The sequence below is a fragment of the Anomaloglossus baeobatrachus genome, chromosome 3 (assembly GCF_048569485.1).
Source record: "Anomaloglossus baeobatrachus isolate aAnoBae1 chromosome 3, aAnoBae1.hap1, whole genome shotgun sequence".
In the NCBI taxonomy this organism is placed as follows: domain Eukaryota; kingdom Metazoa; phylum Chordata; class Amphibia; order Anura; family Aromobatidae; genus Anomaloglossus; species Anomaloglossus baeobatrachus.
This window is the reverse complement of record NC_134355.1, coordinates 19,271,875-19,293,435: the sequence shown is the minus strand read 5'-3', so window position 1 is coordinate 19,293,435 and position 21,561 is coordinate 19,271,875. Positions and strand designations below refer to the sequence as shown.

General features: G+C 50.3%; 1 protein-coding gene across 1 annotated transcript in view; it reads right to left on the bottom strand.

The window, feature by feature from the left end:
- The window catches only part of SPDYA (speedy/RINGO cell cycle regulator family member A), a 91,282-nt gene that overhangs the window by 9,157 nt on the left and 60,564 nt on the right, over positions 1-21,561 (bottom strand). Inside the window, exon 6 of the mRNA XM_075337928.1 lies at positions 15,552-15,858. Coding sequence (XP_075194043.1) covers positions 15,552-15,858 — 307 coding nt within the window. The remainder of the gene's footprint in view (positions 1-15,551; positions 15,859-21,561) is intronic.

The window sequence follows — 21,561 nt, the reverse complement described above, 5'->3', positions numbered from 1 at the left end:
AGAAAGTGACTCAGAGAGTTTCTCAGCAAAAGAGGAGAACTCTGACCCTGCCGCCTGGACAGGGGGAGCAGGGGGGTCTACATGAGCCGAGGGGTCCACTAGTGACCGAGGCTCCGGCTGAGCGAGTGAAACAGGGGTCGAGCATTGCTCACAGTGAGGGTAGGTGGAACCCGCAGGTAACATAGCCCCACAAGAGGTACAGGTCGCAAAAAAACCCTGTGCCTTAACAGCTTTGCTCCTTGTGGACGACATGCTGTTGTCTCCTAGGAGAATGATCACTGAGGGTATATGGGCAAAAACAGGGTATACAGCCCGACCGAACAGAAATATATATATAAATACTTATCTATTCCGGCACCCTAGGGGGGACCAGCACCGGGTGACCGGTGTGGCTTACCGACCGCTAACAAGCGGAGTGTGTGCCTCCAGATTCCCAGCCTTAGGTCCCCCGGAGCTGCAGAGCTGTTCCTGAGAATCCTCCACCGGCAGAATGCCAAAAAATGGCCGCCGGAGATCTCAGGGGAGGAGTGGAGCCATGGGCGGCGCCAGGAAAGTGCGGGAATCTGGGGTCCCCACAGTGATCAGTGAGGGGGGAGGAAACATGCAGGATGCTCCAGCCCTCACATCCGACGTCAGGTCGGCAGTCCCGCCCTTACCCCTGACAGGCAGGCCCGGGGGCGGGATTTTTGCGACTAGGCCGCGATGAAGCCGGGGACTAAAATTGAGACCGCGCCCGACAAGCAGGCACGGTCGGCGCGGAAGTCCGCCGGTCTTCTCAATTCAGCAGCTGCCGCAGCGTCCGGGAGGAAGGTGCGCTCCTGCACAGTCCCCAATGGGGATACAGAGTACCTTAGAGTTGCAGGGCCCGGTCCCTGAGGTTGATAGACTCCAGTCCGGCAGATTCCCACAGGGGCTGCGGAGGGAGCACGGTCCCAGCAAATGGATGACCGTTCAGGATCCCACTTCTCCCAGAGCCGCTAAGGGATGGTGAAGGAGACGGCATGAGGCTCCGGCCTTTGTACCCGCAATGGGTACCTCAACCTTAACAACACCGCCGACGTAGTGGGGTGAGAAGGGAACAAGCCGGGGGACCCGTGGGGGCCCTCTTTTCTTCCAACCGACATAACTAATATGAGAATGCATGAGTGGATGTGTGCCTCCTTCCACACAAAGCATAAAACTGAGGAGCCCGTGATCCACGGGAGGGTGTATAGGCAGAGGGGAGGGGTTACACTTTTTAAAGTGTAATACTTTGTGTGGCCTCCGGAGGCAGAAGCTATACACCCCAATTGTCTGGGTCTCCCAATGGAGCGACAAAGAAAAGTGCTTTGCTTATAGTTACCCGATATTTACCCTGGATACGTGTGCAAGGAGGCCGACACTTCCCCACTCGGCTCCGCCCCTCCCGCACTCCGCATGTGTACACACAAACACTCACACACTCACTTGTCCCCAGCCCTGCAGTCCCCGCGGCACTGACGTCCTCAGCACCACGGCCCCGCTCAGCTCCGCCCCCCGCACACAACGGAGTCCGACAATGAATTGTTTTTTGTCATCCGTTGTACAACGTATCAGTCACATGCGTCAAGTAACGCATGTGACTGATGCAAAACAACGGAAATGTGAACCTAGCCTTATCGTTACTCTTTGACACGTCGCTCATTTTCAAAAAAAATCGATCGTCCTTCTGCGCGCCGGTTGTTCATTGTTCCCGAGGCAGCACACGTCGCTCCGTGTGATACCCCGGGAACGATGAACACAGCTTACCTGCGGCCGCCAGCAATGTGGAAGGAAGGAGGTGGGCGGCATGTTATGTCCCGCTCATCTCCGCCCCTCCGCTTCTATTGGCCAGCTGCTGTGTGACGCCGAACGTGTTCGCCGCCCACAGCGACGTCGCTCGGGAGGTAAGTGCGTGTGACGGGGGGTTAACAACTTTTTGCGCCACAGGCAACTAATTGCCCGTGACGCACAAACGACGGGGACGGGTGCAATCGCACAATATATCGTCCCGTGTAACGGGCCGTTTAGACCTGCTAAAAATAAAGTAGTGTATCTGGAGCCTGTGTCACACCTCTGTCCTGATGATGTGTGATCACACAGGTACATGTGTCAGTATACACAGGCAGCAATCAGGGCTGTGTCTTGTAACTTTAAAAATAGGAAGTGAAGCATTCAATTCAATAACAGCAATCAGAGATCTTGAAGACAGACAAGAAACCATTACTCCCTTTTGTCCAATTGTATATATTATTTTATTCTGTAAACCACTGCCCCTCATGCTGCTCCTGTTGAGACACGGCTCCCCGCTAGTCTTTGTTTACCAATCATCAGCAATTATATGGCTTGACAAGTGACCGCTGCTGCCAATCACTGAATTGACGGCTGCAGCCAATAATTGGCTCCAAAAGACAGATGTCATAGCAAAATGACAATGCTTGGTCTGTATAAGGAGAGACCACCGGGGACCAGGAAAGTGATTGCATGGCAATTCGGGTTTATTGATAAGAGATTACTAGTTTTTGCTATTTGTTAAAACTTCCATGGTTTGGACAACAGGTTTAATTCAGGGAACTAATCTGTCCGCCAAGTACTATACAGTATGTATGGAAAGTATTCATACCCCTTTAAATTTTTCACTCTTTGTTTCATTGAAGCCATTTGGTAACTTCAAAACAGTTCATTTTTTTTCTCATTAATGTGCACTCTGCCCCATCTTCATAGAAAAAAACCCAGAAATGTAGAAATTTTTACAAATTTATTAAACGAGAAAAACTGAAATCTCACATGGTCATAAGTATTCAGCCCCTTTGCTCAGACACTCATGTGTAAGTCCCATGCTGTCCATTTCCTTGTGATCCTCCTTGAGATGGTTCTGCTCCTTCATTGGAGTCCAGCTGTGTGTAATTACACTGATAGGACGTGATTTGGGAAGGCGCACACCTGTGTATATAAGACCTCACAGCTCACACTGCATGTCACACCAAATGAGGATCATGAGGTCAAAGGAACTGCCCAAGGAGCTCAGAGACAGAATTGTGGCAAGGCACAGATCTGGCCAAGGTTACAAAAGAATTTCTGTAGTACTCAAGGTTCCTAAGAGCACAGTGGTCTCCATAATCCTTAAATGGAAGAAGTTTGGGACCACCAGAACTCTTCCTAGACCTTGCCGTCCAGCCAAACTGAGCAATCGTGGGAGAAGGGCCTTGGTGATAGGTAAAGAAGAACCCCCAAGATCACTGTAGCTTAGCTCCAGAGATGCAGTAGGGAGATGGGAGAAAGCTCTACAAAGTCACCTATCAGTGCAGCCTCCACCAGTCGGGGCTTTATGGCAGAGTGGCCCGACGAAAGCCTCTCCTCAGTGCAAGACATATGAAAGCCCACGTAGAGTTTGCAATAAAACACATGAAGGACTCCAGACTATGAGAAATAAGATTCTCTGGTCTGATGGGATGAAGATAGAACTTTTTGGCGATTATTCTAAGCGGTATGTGTGGAGAAAACCAGGCACTGCCCATCACCTGCCCAATACAATCCCCACAGTGAAACATGATGGAGGCAACATCATGCTATGGGGGAAGACGGGGGTTCAGCTGCAGGGACAGGACGACTGGTTGCAATTGAAGGAAAGATGAATGCGGCCAAGTACAGAGATATCCTGTAAGAAAACCTCTTCCAGAGCGCTCTAGACCTCAGACTTGGTCGAAGGTTCACTTTCCAACAAGACAATGCTCCTAAGCACACAGCTAAAATAACAAAGGAGTAGCTTCAAAACAATTATGTGACCATTCTTGAGCAACCCAACCAGAGCCCTGACCTAAACCCAATTGAGCATCTCTGGAGAGACCTGAAAATGGCATCCACCAACGTTAACCATCCAACCTGACGGAACTGGACGGGATCTGCAAGGAAGAATGGCAGATGATCCCCAAATCCAGTGTTGAGAAACTTGTTGCATCATTCCCAAGACAATTCATGGCTGTACTAGCTCAAAAGATGTGTCTACTCAATACTGAGCAAAAGGTCTGAATACTTATGAACATGTGATATTTCAGTTTTTCTTGTTTAATAAATTTGCAAAAATTTCTACATTTCTGTTTTTTCCTGACAACATGGGGGATGGGGGCAAAGTGTACATTAATGAAAAAAAATAAACTTTTTTGAATTTACCAAATGGCTCCAATGAAATAAAGAGTGAAAAATGTAAAGGGGTCTGAATACTTTCCGTACCCACTGTATGTGACTGCCAAGGACGTTTTCTTCTTTGCTTGAAAATTTCAGAACTGATTATAGATGAGCAAAAAGATTTGCGGTTCCCAGGTCCAACGTCTGCTCCAGTTTTCTGTGGCATCCAGCCTTTACTGGAGGCTGTCATCCTCCACCTGACATCTCATGGGTGTCTGTCACTTCTTAGGCCCTGCGACCTCTGAAGCGCTTTTGTTGCTGTCCAAGCTGTGCTACGCGTTAGACAACTAACTAAGCAGAGGAAGGGCACCGCCCGGTGGGATCTCCTGGTATACAAGCACAATGGGATATAGCGAAAGAAAAAGGTATACCAAAAAGGGATCACAACACCATGAATTGAGTAGAAAAAAGGGAATTTTGTTTACTTACCGTAAATTCCTTTTCTTCTAGCTCCTATTGGGAGACCCAGACAACTGGGTGTATAGCTTCTGCCTCCGGAGGCCACACAAAGTATTACACTTTTAAAAAAGTGTCACCCCTCCCCTCTGCCTATACACCCTCCCGTGGATCACGGGCTCCTCAGTTTTGGTGCAAAAGCAGGAAGGAGAAAACTTATAAATTGGTCTAGGGTAAATTCAATCCGAAGGATGTTCGGAGAACTGAAGACCATGAATCATAAGAACAAATCAACATCAACAACATGTGTACACAAAAGAACAACCAGCCCGAAGGGAACAGGGGCGGGTGCTGGGTCTCCCAATAGGAGCTAGAAGAAAAGGAATTTACGGTAAGTAAACAAAATTCCCTTTTTCTTTGTCGCTTCATTGGGAGACCCAGACAATTGGGACGTCCAAGAGCAGTCCCTGGGTGGGTAAAAGAATACCTCAATAAAAGGAGCCGAAAACGGCCCCCTCTTACAGGTGGGCAACCGCCGCCTGGAGGACTCGCCTACCTAGACTGGCGTCTGCCGAAGCATAGGTATGCACTTGATAGTGCTTCGTGAAAGTGTGCAGACTAGACCACGTAGCTGCCTGACACACCTGCTGAGCCGTCGCCCGGTGCCGCAATGCCCAGGACGCACCTACGGCTCTGGTAGAATGGGCTTTCAACCCTGAAGGATGACCGAGCGGAGAGATTCCATCCGAAACCGTCTGGTTCTCACATGTCTGTTGAGCAGCTTGAGGTCCAGAACGGGACGGAATGACCCGTCCTTTTTTGGCACCACGAACAAGTTGGAGTAAAATCCGCGACCACGTTCCTGAAGGGGAACGGGAATCACAACTCCTTCCATCTTTAGAGCGTCCACCGCCTGAAAAAGTGCGTCGGCCTGTGCGGGGGGTGGGGAGGTTCTGAAAAAACGAGCCGCAGGTCGAGAGCTGAACTCTATCCTGTAACCATGAGACAGAATGTCTCTCACCCATCGGTCTTGAACGTGTGGCCACCAGGCGTCGCCAAAGCGGGAGAGCCTGCCACCGACCGAGGATGTGGCTAGATGAGGCCGAGAGTCATGAGGAGGCCGGCTTGGAGGCAGTGCCTCCTGCGGCCTTTTGGGGGCGTGACTTGAACCGCCACGCATAGGAGTTCCTCTGGCCTTTCTCCGGCCAGTTGGACGAAGAGGATTGGGGCTTGGCGGAGGGACGAAAGGACCGTAACCTCGATTGGATTTTTCCTTTCCCGAGGATTCCTTAATAATCTCATCCAACCGTTCGCCAAACAAACGTTCGCCAGAAAAAGGCAAACCAGTTAAGAACCTTTTGGAAGCAGAGTCTGCTTTCCATTCGCGCAGCCACATGGCCCTGCGGACTGCCACGGAGTTAGCGGATGCCACAGCCGGAGTCCAGGACGGCGTTCATGGTGTAGGATGAAAATGCTGATGCCTGAGAGGTCAAGGAAGACACATGCGGAGCAGAATTCCGCGTGACAGCATTAATCTCAGTCAGACATGCCAAGATTGCTTGGAGAGCCCACACAGCCACAAAGGCCGGGGCAAAAGACGCGCCCGTGGCCTCATAAATAGACTTCACCAAGAGCTCTATCTGTCTGTCAGTGGCATCCTTCAGGGATGAGCCATCGGCAACAGACACAACGGACCTAGCAGCCAATCTAGAGACTGGCGGATCCACATTGGGTGAGTGTGCCCAGCCCTTAACGACTTCAGGTGGAAAGGGATAACGCGTGTCAGAGTGCCTTTTAGCAAAACGCTTGTCCGGGACCGCTCTGGGCTTCTGGACAGCGTCCCTGAAGTTAGAGTGATCAAAGAACGTATTGCGCGTACGTTTGGGGAATCGAAATTGGTGTTTCTCCTGCTGAGAAGCCGACTCCTCTACAGGTGGAGGCGGGGGAGAGAGATCTTTTTTTTTTTTTCTATGAGTGGATGTGTGCCTCCTTCCACACAAAGCATAAAACTGAGGAGCCCGTGATCCACGGGAGGGTGTATAGGCAGAGGGGAGGGGTTACACTTTTTTAAAAGTGTAATACTTTGTGTGGCCTCCGGAGGCAGAAGCTATACACCCAATTGTCTGGGTCTCCCAATGGAGCGACAAAGAAAAGTAGATTTTGGGTACTCACCGTAAAATCTCTTTCTTGGAGTCTGTGTGTCTGTCTGTCACACACTGCGTGATTATAATTGATATTGACTAGCACAATTTGTGTCATACATGCAACCATAGACCAATATGTACTGTAACTATGCTTTTTCAATATAAAGTATCAGCTTAAATCCTGTTATTGGTCCATAATCTACGTGGCTTGTGGCCTTTTTCCTTAAGCACTGTACATTAGCATGTTAGCTGTATGGCCGGACATTTATTCTGTCTATAGGAGAGTCCTATATCATATACAGTTAGGTCCAGAAATATTTGGACAGTGACACAAGTTTTGTTATTTTAGCTGTTTACAAAAACATGTTCAGAAATACAATTATATATATAATATGGGCTGAAAGTGCACACTCCCAGCTGCAATATGAGAGTTTTCACATCCAAATCGGAGAAAGGGTTTAGGAATTATAGCTCTGTAATGCATAGCCTCCTCTTTTTCAAGGGACCAAAAGTAATTGGACAAGGGACTTTAAGGGCTGCAATTAACTCTGAAGGCGTCTCCCTCGTTAACCTGTAATCAATGAAGTAGTTAAAAGGTCTGGGGTTGATTACAAGTGTGTGGTTTTGCATTTGGAAGCTGTTGCTGTGACCAGACAACATGCGGTCTAAGGAACTCTCAATTGAGGTGAAGCAGAACATCCTGAGGCTGAAAAAAAAGAAAAAATCCATCAGAGAGATAGCAGACATGCTTGGAGTAGCAAAATCAACAGTCGGGTACATTCTGAGAAAAGAAGGGAATTTTGTTACTTACCGTAAATTCCTTTTCTTCTAGCTCTTATTGGGAGACCCAGACGATTGGGTGTATAGCACTGCCTCCGGAGGCCACACAAAGCAATTACACTAAAAAGTGTAAGGCCCCTCCCCTTCTGGCTATACACCCCCAGTGGGATCACTGGCTCACCAGTTTTAGTGCAAAAGCAAGAAGGAGGAAAGCCAATAACTGGTTTAAACAAATTCACTCCGAGTAACATCGGAGAACTGAAAACCGTTCAACATGAACAACATGTGTACCCGCAAACAAACCAAAAATCCCGAAGGACAACAGGGCGGGTGCTGGGTCTCCCAATAAGAGCTAGAAGAAAAGGAATTTACGGTAAGTAACAAAATTCCCTTCTTCTTCGGCGCTCTATTGGGAGACCCAGACGATTGGGACGTCCAAAAGCTGTCCCTGGGTGGGTAAAGAAATACCTCATGTTAGAGCTGCAAGACAGCCCTCCCCTACGGGGAGGCAACTGCCGCCTGCAGGACTCTTCTACCTAGGCTGGCGTCCGCCGAAGCATAGGTATGCACCTGATAATGTTTGGTGAAAGTGTGCAGACTCGACCAGGTAGCTGCCTGGCACACCTGTTGAGCCGTAGCCTGGTGTCGCAATGCCCAGGACGCACCCACGGCTCTGGTAGAATGGGCCTTCAGCCCTGATGGAACCGGAAGCCCAGCAGAACGGTAGGCTTCAAGAATTGGTTCTTTGATTCATCGAGCCAGGGTGGCCTTAGAAGCCTGCGACCCTTTGCGCTTACCAGCGACAAGGACAAAGAGTGCATCCGAACGGCGCAGGGGCGCCGTGCGGGAAATGTAGATTCTGAGTGCTCTCACCAGATCTAACAAATGTAAATCCTTCTCATACCGATGAACTGCATGAGGACAAAACGAAGGCAAAGAGATATCCTGATTAAGATGAAAAGAGGATACCACCTTCGGGAGAAACTCCTGAATGGGGCGCAGCACTACCTTGTCCTGGTGGAAGACCAGGAAGGGAGCCTTGGAAGACAGCGCTGCTAGCTCAGACACTCTCCGAAGAGATGTGTTCGCTACCAGAAAAGCCACTTTCTGTGATAGTCTAGAAAGTGAAACCTCCCTCAGAGGCTCGAAGGGCGGCTTCTGGAGGGCAACTAGTACCCTGTTCAGATCCCATGGATCTAACGGCCGCTTGTACGGGGGAACGATATGGCAAACCCCCTGTAGGAACGTGCGCACCTTAGAAAGTCGTGCTAGACGCTTCTGAAAAAAGACGGATAGCGCCGAGACTTGTCCTTTAAGGGAGCCGAGCGACAAACCTTTTTCTAACCCAGATTGCAGGAAAGAAAGAAAGGTAGGCAATGCAAATGGCCAGGGAGACACTCCCTGAGCAGAGCACCAGGATAAGAATATCCTCCACGTTCTGTGGTAGATCTTAGCAGACGTGGGTTTCCTAGCCTGTCTCATGGTGGCAACGACCCCTTGGGGTAAGCCTGAAGACGCTAGGATCCAGGACTCAATGGCCACACAGTCAGGTTCAGGGCCGCAGAATTCCGATGGAAAAAAGGCCCTTGGGACAGTAAGTCTGGTCGGTCTGGTAGTGCCCACGGTTGGCCGACCGTGAGATGCCACAGATCCGGATACCACGCCCTCCTCGGCCAGTCTGGAGCGACGAGTATGACGCGGCTGCAGTCGGATCTGATCTTGCGTAGCACTCTGGGCAAGAGTGCCAGAGGTGGAAACACATAAGGGAGCCGGAACTGCGACCAATCTTGCACTAGGGCGTCTGCTGCTAGAGCTCTTTGATCGAGAGACCGTGCCATGAAGGTTGGGACCTTGTTGTTGTGCCGGGACGCCATTAGGTCGACGTCCGGCCTTCCCCATCGGCGACAGATTTCCTGAAACACGTCCGGGTGAAGGGACCATTCCCCTGCGTCCATGCCCTGGCGACTGAGGAAGTCTGCTTCCCAGTTTTCTACGCCGGGGATGTGAACCGCGGATATGGTGGAGGCCGTGGCTTCCACCCACATCATAATCCGCCGGACTTCCTGGAAGGCTTGCCGACTGCGTGTCCCCCCTTGGTGATTGATGTATGCCACCGCTGTGGAGTTGTCCGATTGAATTCGGATCTGCTTCCCTTCCAGCCACTGTTGGAAGGCTAGTAGGGCAAGATACACTGCTCTGATTTCCAGAACATTGATCTGAAGGGTGGACTCCTGCTGAGTCCACGTACCCTGAGCCCTGTGGTGGAGAAACACTGCTCCCCACCCTGACAGACTCGCGTCTGTCGTGACCACCGCCCAGGACGGTGGTAGGAAGGATCTTCCCTGTGATAATGAGGTGGAAAGGAGCCACCACTGCAGAGAGTCCTTGGCCGTCTGGGAAAGGGAGACTTTCCTGTCCAGGGATGTTGACTTCCCGTCCCATTGGCGGAGAATGTCCCATTGAAGTGGACGCAGATGAAACTGCGCAAACGGAACCGCCTCTATTGCCGCCACCATCTTCCCGAGGAAGTGTATGAGGCGTCTTAAGGAGTGCGACTGACTTTGAAGGAGAGCCTGCACCCCAGTCTGTAGAGACCGCTGCTTGTCCAGCGGAAGCTTCACTATCGCTGAGAGAGTATGAAACTCCATGCCAAGATACGTTAGTGATTGGGTCGGTGACAGATTTGACTTTGGGAAGTTGATGATCCACCCGAACGCCTGAAGAGTCTCCAGTGCAACATTCAGGCTGAGTTGGCATGCCTCTTGAGAGGGTGCCTTGACCAGTAGATCGTCCAAGTAAGGGATCACAGAGTGTCCGTGAGAGTGCAAGACTGCTACCACTGCCGCCATGATCTTGGTGAACACCCGAGGGGCTGTCGCCAGACCAAATGGCAGAGCTACGAACTGAAGATGGTCGTTTCCTATCACGAAGCGTAGAAAGCGTTGGTGCTCTGTAGCAATCGGCACGTGGAGATAAGCATCTTTGATGTCTATTGATGCTAGGAAATCTCCTTGAGACATTGAGGCAATGACTGAGCGGAGGGATTCCATCCGGAACCGCCTGGCGTTCACATGCTTGTTGAGCAGTTTTAGGTCCAGAACAGGACGGAAGGAGCCGTCCTTTTTTGGAACGACAAAGAGATTGGAGTAAAATCCTCGCCCCCGTTCCTGAGGGGGGACAGGGATCACGACTCCTTCTGCTCTTAGAGAGTCCACCGCCTGCAGCAGGGCATCTGCTCGGTTGGGGTGTGGGGAGGTTCTGAAGAACCGAAGTGGAGGCCGAGAACTGAACTCGATTCTGTACCCGCGAGACAAAATGTCTGTTACCCACCGGTCTTTGACCTGTGACAGCCAAATGTCGCAAAAGCGGGAGAGCCTGCCACCGACCGAGGATGCGGAGGGAGGAGGCCGAAAGTCATGAGGTAGCCGCTTTGGAAGCGGTTCCTCCATTTGCTTTCCTGGGGCGTGAGTGAGCCCGCCAGGAATCTGAGCTCCCTTGTTCTTTCTGAGTCCTTTTGGACGAGGAGAATTGGGCCTTGCCCGAGCCTCGAAAGGACCGAAACCTCGACTGCCACTTTTTCCGTTGAGGTTTACTTGCTCTGGGCTGTGGTAAGGAAGAGTCCTTACCCTTGGACTGTTTTATGATTTCAGCCAATGGCTCACCAAACAGTCTGTCTCTAGATAATGGCAAGCTGGTTAAGCATTTTTTGGAACCAGCATCTGCTTTCCAGTCCTTTAACCACAAGGCTCTGCGCAAAACCACAGAATTGGCGGACGCCATAGCGGTACGGCTCGTAGATTCTAGGACAGCATTGATAGCATAGGTCGCAAACGCAGACATTTGCGAAGTTAGTGACGCCACCTGCGGTACTGCTGGATGTATGATAGCATCCACCTGTGCTAAACCAGCTGAAATAGCTTGGAGTGCCCACACGGCCGCGAATGCTGGAGCAAACGACGCGCAGATAGCTTCATAGACAGATTTCAACCAAAGGTCCATCTGTCTGTCGTTGGCATCTTTAAGTGAAGCGCCATCCTCTACTGCGACTATGGATCTAGCCGCAAGCTTGGAAATTGGGGGATCCACCTTTGGACACTGGGTCCAGCGTTTGGCCACCTCAGAGGGAAAAGGATAACGGGTATCCTTAGAACGTTTAGAGAAACGCTTGTCTGGATGAGCGTCGTGTTTCTGGATTGATTCTCTGAAGTCAGAGTGGTCCAAAAAAGCACTTAATTTACGCTTGGGATACAGGAAATGGAACTTCTCCTGCTGTGCAGCTGCCTCCTCTGCTGAAGGAGCTGGGGGAGAAATATCCAACAGTCTATTAATTGCCGATATAAGGTCATTAACCATGGCGTCACCATCAGGGGCATCCAGATTGAGAGGGGCCTCAGGATTAGAATCCTGATCACCGTCCTCAGTCTCATCACAGAGAGACTCTTCTCGCTGAGACCCTGAGCAGTGTGATGACGTCGAGGGTCTTTCCCAGCGAGCTCGCTTAGGCTGCCTGGGACTGTCATCTGAGTCAGAGACTTCAGCCTGTGATGCTTGAGACCCCCTTGAAGTACGGATTAGTTCCAACTGAGGGGGACCGGGGAACATAGGCACAGCAGTGTCCATGGTCTGAGTAACTGGCCTGGACTGCAAGGTCTCCAGGATTTTTGTCATAGTCACAGACATTTTATCGGCAAAAACTGCAAAGTCTGTCCCCGTCACCGGGGCAGGGTTCACAGGCGTCTCTGCCTGGGCCACTACCACCATAGGCTCTGGCTGACGAAGTGCCACTGGGACTGAACATTGCACACAATGAGAGTCGTTGGAGCCTGCTGGTAGATTAGCCCCACATGCAGTACAAACAGTGTACACAGCCTGTGCCTTGGCACCCTTGCGTTTTGCGGATGACATGTTGCTGCCTCCTCAGAGCAGTACAGGGTGTCCAGCCAAGAAGCGACCTTACAGTGCAACTATATATATATATATGGTACCAAGAAAAAAGTACACTAATATAACACTGAGGCACTAGTGGGGCCAGCACTAATGTGCTGCTTACCGCCTGCTTAGGAGCGGGTGTGTGGTCGCCGAAATCCCTTTAGTCTGGGTCTCCCAGAGCCTGCTGCCTTTCCCCAGCCAGACCGCATGTGTAATGGCTGCCGGCGTCCTTGTGGAGAGGGGGGGCGGGCCCTGGGCGTATACAGACGAAGAGCGGGAAGCCTGCTTCCCACTGTGCCTAGTGAGAGGGCTGGAGCATGTAAATAAAGCTCCAGCCCTCGGCGCTGCCAATTGAGCAGCGTCTCTCCCCTACCCTGATTGACAGGGTGGGGGCGGGAACGAAGCGGCGCTAGGCCGCAGAAGCCGGGGGCTAAAGTTAGAAGCGCCGCCGCCGTAAAAGCGCGGTCGGCGCAAAGTCCCCGGCGCACCACAAGTCGCAGCTGCGCCGCCGCTCCAGGAGCGGTCGGCGCAGTAGTTCCCAACATGTAACGTCACTCAGCAAAGCTGCAGTGACCTAACCCCAGCGCACAGCGCTACTGTCCCCGGCGCACTATAACGCTCAGCAAGCCTTGAGAGTGTCCGTGCCTGCCGGGGACACAGAGTACCTGAAAGTTGCAGGGCCTTGTCCCTGAACGGCACTCCCGCTCCAAATCCAGCAGGTTCTCTGGGTCTGTGGATGGAGCCCGGCCCCAGGGCTTGGGGGCCGGCAAGATCCCACTTCCACAGAGCCCTCCAGGGGATGTGGAAGGAAAACAGCATGTGGGCTCCAGCCTCTGTACCAGGAATAGGTACCTCAACCTTACAAGCACCACCGCGGGTGAGAAGGGAGCATGCTGGGGGCCCCATATGGGCCCTCTTTTCTTCCATCCGATATAGCCAGCAGCTACTGCTGACTACAAACAGTGGAGCTATGCGTGGATGTCTGACCTCCTTCGCACAAAGCAGAAAACTGGTGAGCCAGTGATCCCACTGGGGGTGTATAGCCAGAAGGGGAGGGGGCCTTACACTTTTTAGTGTAATTGCTTTGTGTGGCCTCCGGAGGCAGTGCTATACACCCAATCGTCTGGGTCTCCCAATAGAGCGCCGAAGAAAAGGAATTGACTGGTGAGCTTGGGAACTCAAAAAGGCCTGGGCGTCCACGGATGACAACAGTGGTGGATGATCGCCGCATACTTTCTTTGGTGAAGAAGAACCCGTTCACAACATCAACTGAAGTCCAGAACACTCTCAGTGAAGTAGGTGTATCTGTCTCTAAGTCAACAGTAAAGAGAAGACTCCATGAAAGTAAATACAAAGGGTTCACATCTAGATGCAAACCATTCATCAATTCCAAAAATAGACAGGCCAGAGTTAAATTTGATGAAAAACATCTCATGAAGCCAGCTCAGTTCTGGAAAAGTATTCTATGGACAGATGAGACAAAGATCAACCTGTACCAGAATGATGGGAAGAAAAAAGTTTGGAGAAGAAAGGGAACGGCACATCATCCAAGGCACACCACATCCTCTGTAAAACATGGTGGAGGCAACGTGATGGCATGGGCATGCATGGCTTTCAATGGCACTGGGTCACTTGTGTTTATTGATGACATAACAGCAGACAAGAGTAGCCGGATGAATTCTGAAGTGTACCGGGATATACTTTCAGCCCAGATTCAGCCAAATGCCGCAAAGTTGATCGGACGGCGCTTCATAGTACAGATGGACAATGACCCCAAGCATACAGCCAAAGCTACCCAGGAGTTCATGAGTGCAAAAAAGTGGAACATTCTGCAATGGCCAAGTCAATCACCAGATCTTAACCCAATTGAGCATGCATTTCACTTGCTCAAATCCAGACTTAAGACGGAAAGACCCACAAACAAGCAAGACCTGAAGGCTGCGGCTGTAAAGGCCTGGCAAAGCATTAAGAAGGAGGAAACCCAGCGTTTGGTGATGTCCATGGGTTCCAGACTTAAGGCAGTGATTGCCTCCAAAGGATTCGCAACAAAATATTGAAAATAAAAATATTTTGTTTGGGTTTGGTTTATTTGTCCAATTACTTTTGACCTCCTAAAATGTGGAGTGTTTGTAAAGAAATGTGACAATTCCTACAATTTCTATCAGATATTTTTGTTCAAACCTTCAAATTAAACGTTACAATCTGCACTTGAATTCTGTTGTAGAGGTTTCATTTCAAATCCAATGTGGTGGCATGCAGAGCCCAACTCGCCAAAATTGTGTCACTGTCCAAATATTTCTGGACCTAACTGTATCTATATTGTGACTTCATTATATTGATTCCTGGCGGGTTGGTTTATTATGCCTTTGGCTTTTTAAGTGTTTTTAATCTTGTTTTCTTGTGTGCCTACTCTAAAGTGTGGGGATGTGTGATTTATTCTTGTTGCAATAACGTCCTTTTCTACTCAATTCATGGTGTTGTGATCCCTTTTTGGTATACCTTTTTCTTTCGCTATAACGCGTTAGACAACTGTTGCGTCCTAGCACTGGCACACAAGACGGAAAAGGGCACCTGAGTGAGAACAATATATGGTCTATGTGCAGCCCTATAAATCATAGAAATGCTAAATTGCACCTGTTTTGGAGGTAGAAATGAGTACTACAGAAATTCTTTTGTAACCTTGGCCAGATCTGTGCCTTGCCACAATTCTGTCTCTGAGCTTCTTGGCAGTTCCTTTGACCTCATGATCCTCATTTGGTGTGACATGCAGTGTCAGCTGTCTTATATAGACAGGTGTGCGCCTTTCCAAACCAAGTCCTATCAGTTTAATTATACACAGCTTACTTCTCAGGCCCGGGTGCGGCTGCACAGGTTGCATCAGTGATATGTCCGCTCCTGCACCCTAGGCCGTGTGACGTCCCCTGATCCTTCTGTTGCTTCCCAGGCCTTGTGACATCATGAAATTGCGTGTGGCTTAGAGACCACTAAAGTGCTGGGCAAAGGAGTGATTTCCATTTGACACAGACATGGGAACTAGATACAGCACATTTGTTCCGCTCCTCTCTAGTCACTATCATGCATTATAGACAATAAGTCATACGTGGTTTTACAGGAGCTTACCTTGGTGGTAATGATAACACTGTGGAGGATCGATCAGCATTTTGTCCCCCGGAGAGTCTGGAATATTGTGTGGTGCTACATGTTCGCTCATTGTGGTATCGGATGAAGACGATGACGACGATGAAGAGTCAGATAATCCCACGCCTACGTGCTGTCCTTTCTTACCACACAGGGAGCAGTCCTGTGGTGTGGCGCAGGGTCCACGGGGGACACAGAATTCACCATTGCTGTAAGTTCTCAGCGCTCCGCTGTGGGATTCAGTGCGTTCTCGCTGCCAGATGTAGTGTGTCGGTGCGATTGCCATCACCTGCAAGTAAAACACTGATTATTCTACAACATAGCCTCAAAGTGTAAATCTTACTGTAACATCTGAACCATTTCCCCCAAGAAATCCAGGGCTAAGCTCAGGTCTAAGGTTCTGACGTCAAAGCATCATAAACACGTAGGCAGCGGTTACTTCCAGATCATTAGACTCATCAGGCCGGGAGCTGGGGCCTTATTACACCATGTTCCAAATTATTATGCAAATTATATTATTCTCTGATTTTCCTAAATGGTTGGTGCAAATGACAGTCAGTCTAATAAAAGTCATCACCCGTTAGAGTATACATGGAATTTTATTGATAACAGTATAATCTTCCTGTTCCAAATTATTAGGCACAGTAGAGTTTCTAATCATTTTATATGTTTTAAAGAAGTGAAAATGCTCATTTGTGGAATTTGCAGCATTAGGAGGTCACATTCACTGAAATAAAAAGCTATTTTAATACAAAACCTCCTAACAGGCCAAGTTACATGTAACATAGGAGCCCTTCTTTGATGTCACCTTCACAATTCTTGCATCCATTGAGCTTGTGAGTTTTTGGAGAGTTTCTGCTTGAATTTCTTTGCATGATGTCAGAATCGCCTCCAGAGCTGCTGTTTTGATGTGAACTGCATCCCACCCTCATAGATCTTTTGCTTGATGGACCAAAGGTTCTCTATAGGGTTGAGGTCAGGGGAAGATGGTGGCTTCACCATTAGTTTATCTCCTCTTATGTCCATAGCAGCCAATGACACAGAGGTATTCTTTGCAGCATGAGATGGTGCATTGTCATGCATGAAGATGATTTTGCTGCTGAAGCCACGTTTCTGCTTTTTGTACCATGGAAGAAAGTTGTCAGTCAGAAACTCTATATACTTTGCAGAGGTCATTTTCACACCTTCAGGAACCCTAAAGGTGCCTACAAGCTGTCTCCCCTTGATTCCGGCCCAAAACATGACTCCAACACCTCCTTGCTGACGTTGCAGCCTTGTTGGGACATGGGGGCCATCCACCAACCATCCACTACTCCATCCATCTGGACCATCCAGGGTTGTTCCACACTCCTCAATAAACAAGACTGTTTGAAAATTAGTCTTACTGTATGTCGGGGCCACTGCAACCGTTTCTGCTTGTGAGCACTGTTTAGGGGTGGCCAAATAGTACGGTAGGTTTATGCACCACAGCAAAAATTTGAAGGATCCTCCACCTTGAGGATCTAGGGACTCCAGAGGCTCCAGCAGCTTCACATATCTGTTTGCTGGTTTGTAATGGCTTTTTAGCAGCTGCTGTCTTAATCCGATGAACTTGCCTGGCAGAAACCTTCCTCATTCTGCCTTTATCAGCACCAACACGTCTGTGCTCAGAATCAGCCACAAATCTCTTCACAGTACGATGATCACGCTTACGTTTTCATGAAATATCTAATGTTTTCATCCCTTGTCCAAGGCACTGCACTATCTGATGCTTTTCGGCAGCAGAGAGATCCTTTTTCTTTCCCATGTTACTTGAAAACTGTGGCTGCTTAATATTGTGGAACATCCAGTTCCTTTTATTGGGCCTCACCGGGCAAACTGATTATCACAGGGATCTGAGACTGATTTCAGTGACCCAAAGAACCCGGAGACACAAAACCATCAATGAGCTTCATTATTAATCGCTAGGACACTTAAATCCAATTTGTATAATAATTTGGAACATGGTGTACTCCAGAGCTGCACTCACTATTCTGCTGGTGCAATCAATGTGTACATACAATACATTATTGATCCTGTACTGATCCTGAGTTACATTTTGTATTATACTCCAGAGCTGCACTCACTATTCTGCTGGTGCAATCACTGTGTACATACAATACATTTCTGATCCTGTACTGATCCTTAGTTACATTCTGTATTATACTCCAGAGCTGCATTCACTCTTCTGCTGATGCAGTCTCTATGTATTCACAGTGCCTTGAAAAAGTAGTCATACCTTGTGAACGTTTCACGTTACACCCACAAACTTAAATTGTATTTGATGGGATATAACAAGAAAAGAAGGGAATTTTGTTTACTTACCTTAAATTCCTTTTCTTCTAGCTCCTATTGGGAGACCCAGACAATTGGGTGTATAGCTTCTGCCTCCGGAGGCCACACAAAGTATTACACTTTAAAAAGTGTAACCCCTCCCCTCTGCCTATACACCCTCCCGTGCATCACGGGCTCCTCAGTTTTGGTGCAAAAGCAGGAAGGAGAAAACTTATAAATTGGTCTAGGGTAAATTCAATCCGAAGGATGTTCGGAGAACTGAAAACCATTCAACATGAACAACATGTGTACACAAAAGAACAACAGCCCGAAGGGAACAGGGGCGGGTGCTGGGTCTCCCAATAGGAGCTAGAAGAAAAGGAATTTACGGTAAGTAAACAAAATTCCCTTCTTCTTTGTCGCTCCATTGGGAGACCCAGACAATTGGGACGTCCAAAAGCAGTCCCTGGGTGGGTAAAAGAATACCTCAATAAAAAAGCCGAACGGCCCCCTCCTACAGGTGGGCAACCGCCGCCTGAAGGACTCGCCTACCTAGGCTGGCATCTGCCGAAGCATAGGTATGCACTTGACAGTGCTTCGTGAAAGTGTGCAGACTAGACCACGTCGCTGCCTGACACACCTGCTGAGCCGTAGCCCTGTGCCGCAATGCCCAGGACGCACCCACGGCTCTGGTAGAATGGGCTTTCAGCCCTGAAGGAAGCGGAAGCCCAGAAGAACGGTAGGCTTCAAGAATCGGTTCCTTGATCCACCGAGCCAAGGTTGACTTGGAAGCCTGCGAACCCTTACGCTGGCCAGTGACAAGGACAAAGAGCGCATCTGAACGACACAGGGGCGCCGTGCGAGACACGTAGAGCCGGAGTGCCCTCACCAGATCCAAAGAGTGCAAATCCTTTTCACATTGGTGAATTGGATTAGGGCAAAATGAAGGTAAGGAGATATCCTGATTGAGATGAAAAGGGGATACCACCTTAGGGAGAAATTCCGGAACCGGACGCAGAACCACCTTATCCTGGTGAAACACCAGGAAGGGGGCTTTGCATGACAGCGCTGCAAGCTCAGACACTCTCCGGAGTGATGTAATTGCCACTAGAAAGGCCACCTTTTGCGAAAGACGTGATAAAGAGACCTCCCGCAGCGGCTCGAAAGGTGGTTTCTGAAGAGCCGTTAGCACCCTGTTAAGGTCCCAGGGTTCCAGCGGACGCTTGTATGGTGGGACTATGTGGCAAACTCCCTGCAGGAACGTGCGGACCTGCGGAAGCCTGGCTAGATGCTTTTGAAAAAATACGGAGAGCGCCGATACTTGGCCCTTGAGAGAGCCGAGTGACAAACCCTTGTCCATTCCGGATTGGAGGAATGAAAGAAAAGTGGGTAAGGCAAACGGCCATGGAGAGAAACCGTTATCAGAGCACCAGGATAAGAAGATTTGCCAAGACCTGTAATAGATCTTGGCGGACGTTGGCTTCCTGGCTTGTCTCATGGTGGCAATGACATCCTGAGATAACCCTGAAGACGCTAGGAGCCAGGACTCAATGGCCACACAGTCAGGTTGAGGGCCACAGAATTCAGATGGAAAAATGGCCCTTGTGACAGCAAGTCTGGGCGGTCTGGAAGCACCCACGGCTGACCCACCGTGAGATGCCACAGATCCGGGTACCACGACCGCCTCGGCCAGTCTGGAGCGACGAGAATGGCGCGACGGCAGTCGGACCTGATCTTGCGTAACACTCTGGGCAGCATCGCCAGAGGAGGAAACACATAAGGCAGTCAGAACTGCGACCAGTCCTGAACTAACGTGTCCGCCGCCAGAGCTCTGTGATCCTGAGACCGTGCCATGAATGCCGGGACTTTGTTGTTGTGCCGTGACGCCATGAGATCGACGTCCGGCGTTCCCCAGCGGCGACAGATCTCTCGAAACACTTCTGGGTGCAGAGACCATTCCCCCGCATCCATGCCCTGACGACTGAGAAAATCTGCTTCCCAGTTTTCTACGCCCGGGATGTGAACTGCGGAGATGGTGGAGGCTGTGGCTTCCACCCACTGCAGAATCCGCCGGACTTCCTGAAGGCTTGACGACTGCGAGTGCCGCCTTGGTGGTTGATGTATGCGACGGCAGTGGCGTTGTCCGACTGGATACGGATCTGCCTGCCCTCCAGCCACCGCTGAAAAGCCAATAGGGCTAGATACACTGCCCTTATTTCCAGAACATTGATCTGAAGGGAAGACTCTATCGGAGTCCAGGTTCCCTGAGCCCTGTGGTGGAGAAAAACCGCTCCCCACCCTGACAGGCTCGCGTCCGTGGTGACCACAGCCCAGGTTGGGGGTAGGAAGGATTTTCCCTGCGATAGAGAGTTGGGAAGGAGCCACCACTGAAGTGACGTCTTGGTTGCAAGGGAAAGAGAGACGTTCCTGTCGAGGGAAACCGACCTCCTGTCCCATTTGCGGAGAATGTCCCATTGGAGCTGCCGTAGATGGAATTGCGCGAACGGCACTGCCTCCATCGCTGCCACCATCTTCCCCAGGAAGTGCATGAGGCGCCTTAAGGGGTGTGACTGACTCCGAAGAAGTGATTGCACCCCTGCCTGCAGAGAAAGCTGTTTGTCTCGCGGTAGCTTGACTACCGCTGACTGTGTATGAAACTCCATCCCGAGGTAAGTCAGTGATTGGGTCGGTGTCAACTTGGATTTTGGGAAGTTGATGATCCACCCGAACTGCTGGAGAGTCGTCAGAGCGACTGTAAGGCTGAGTTGACACGCCACCCGAGAAGGGGCCCTGACTAGGAGATCGTGCCAGGTAGGGAATCACCGAGTGGCCCTGAGAGTGTAGGACCGCCACGACGGATGCCATGACTTTAGTGAAAACCCGTGGGGCTGTCGCCAGGCCGAAAGGCAATGCCACGAACTGAAGGTGTTCGTCCCTGATGGCGAAACGCAAGAAGCGTTGATGTTCGGGTGCGATCGGCACGTGGAGATAAGCATCTTTGATGTCGATCGATGTTAGGAAGTCTCCTTGTGACATCGAGGCGATGACCGAGCGGAGAGATTCCATCCGAAACCGTCTGGTTCTCACGTGTCTGTTGAGCAGTTTGAGGTCCAGAACGGGACGGAATGATCCGTCCTTTTTTGGCACCACGAACAAGTTGGAGTAAAAGCCGCGACCACGTTCCTGAAGGGGAACGAGGGTCACAACTCCTTCTGTCTTCAGAGCGTCCACCGCCTGAAAAAGTGCGTCGGCCTGAGCGGGGGGCGGAGAGGTTCTGAAGAAACGAGCCGCAGGACGGGGGCTGAACTCTATCCTGTAACCGTGAGACAGAATGTCTCTCACCCATCGGTCTTGAACATATGGCCACCAGGCGTCGCCAAAGCGGGAGAGCCTGCCACCGACCGAGGATGCGGTTAGGGGATGCCGAGAGTCATGAGGAGGCCGCCTTGGAGGCAGTGCCTCCTGCGGCCTTTTGGGGGCGTGACTTGGACCGCCACGCATAGGAGTTCCTCAGGCCTTTCTCCTGCCTGCTGGACGAAGAGGATTGGGGCTTGGCGGAGGGACGAAAGGACCGAAACCTCTATTGTATTTTCCGTTGTTGAGGTTTCTTAGGTCTGGACTGGGGTAAGGAGGAGTCCTTTCCCTTGGATAACTTAATAATCTCATCCAATCGTTCGCCAAACAAGCGTTCGCCAGAAAA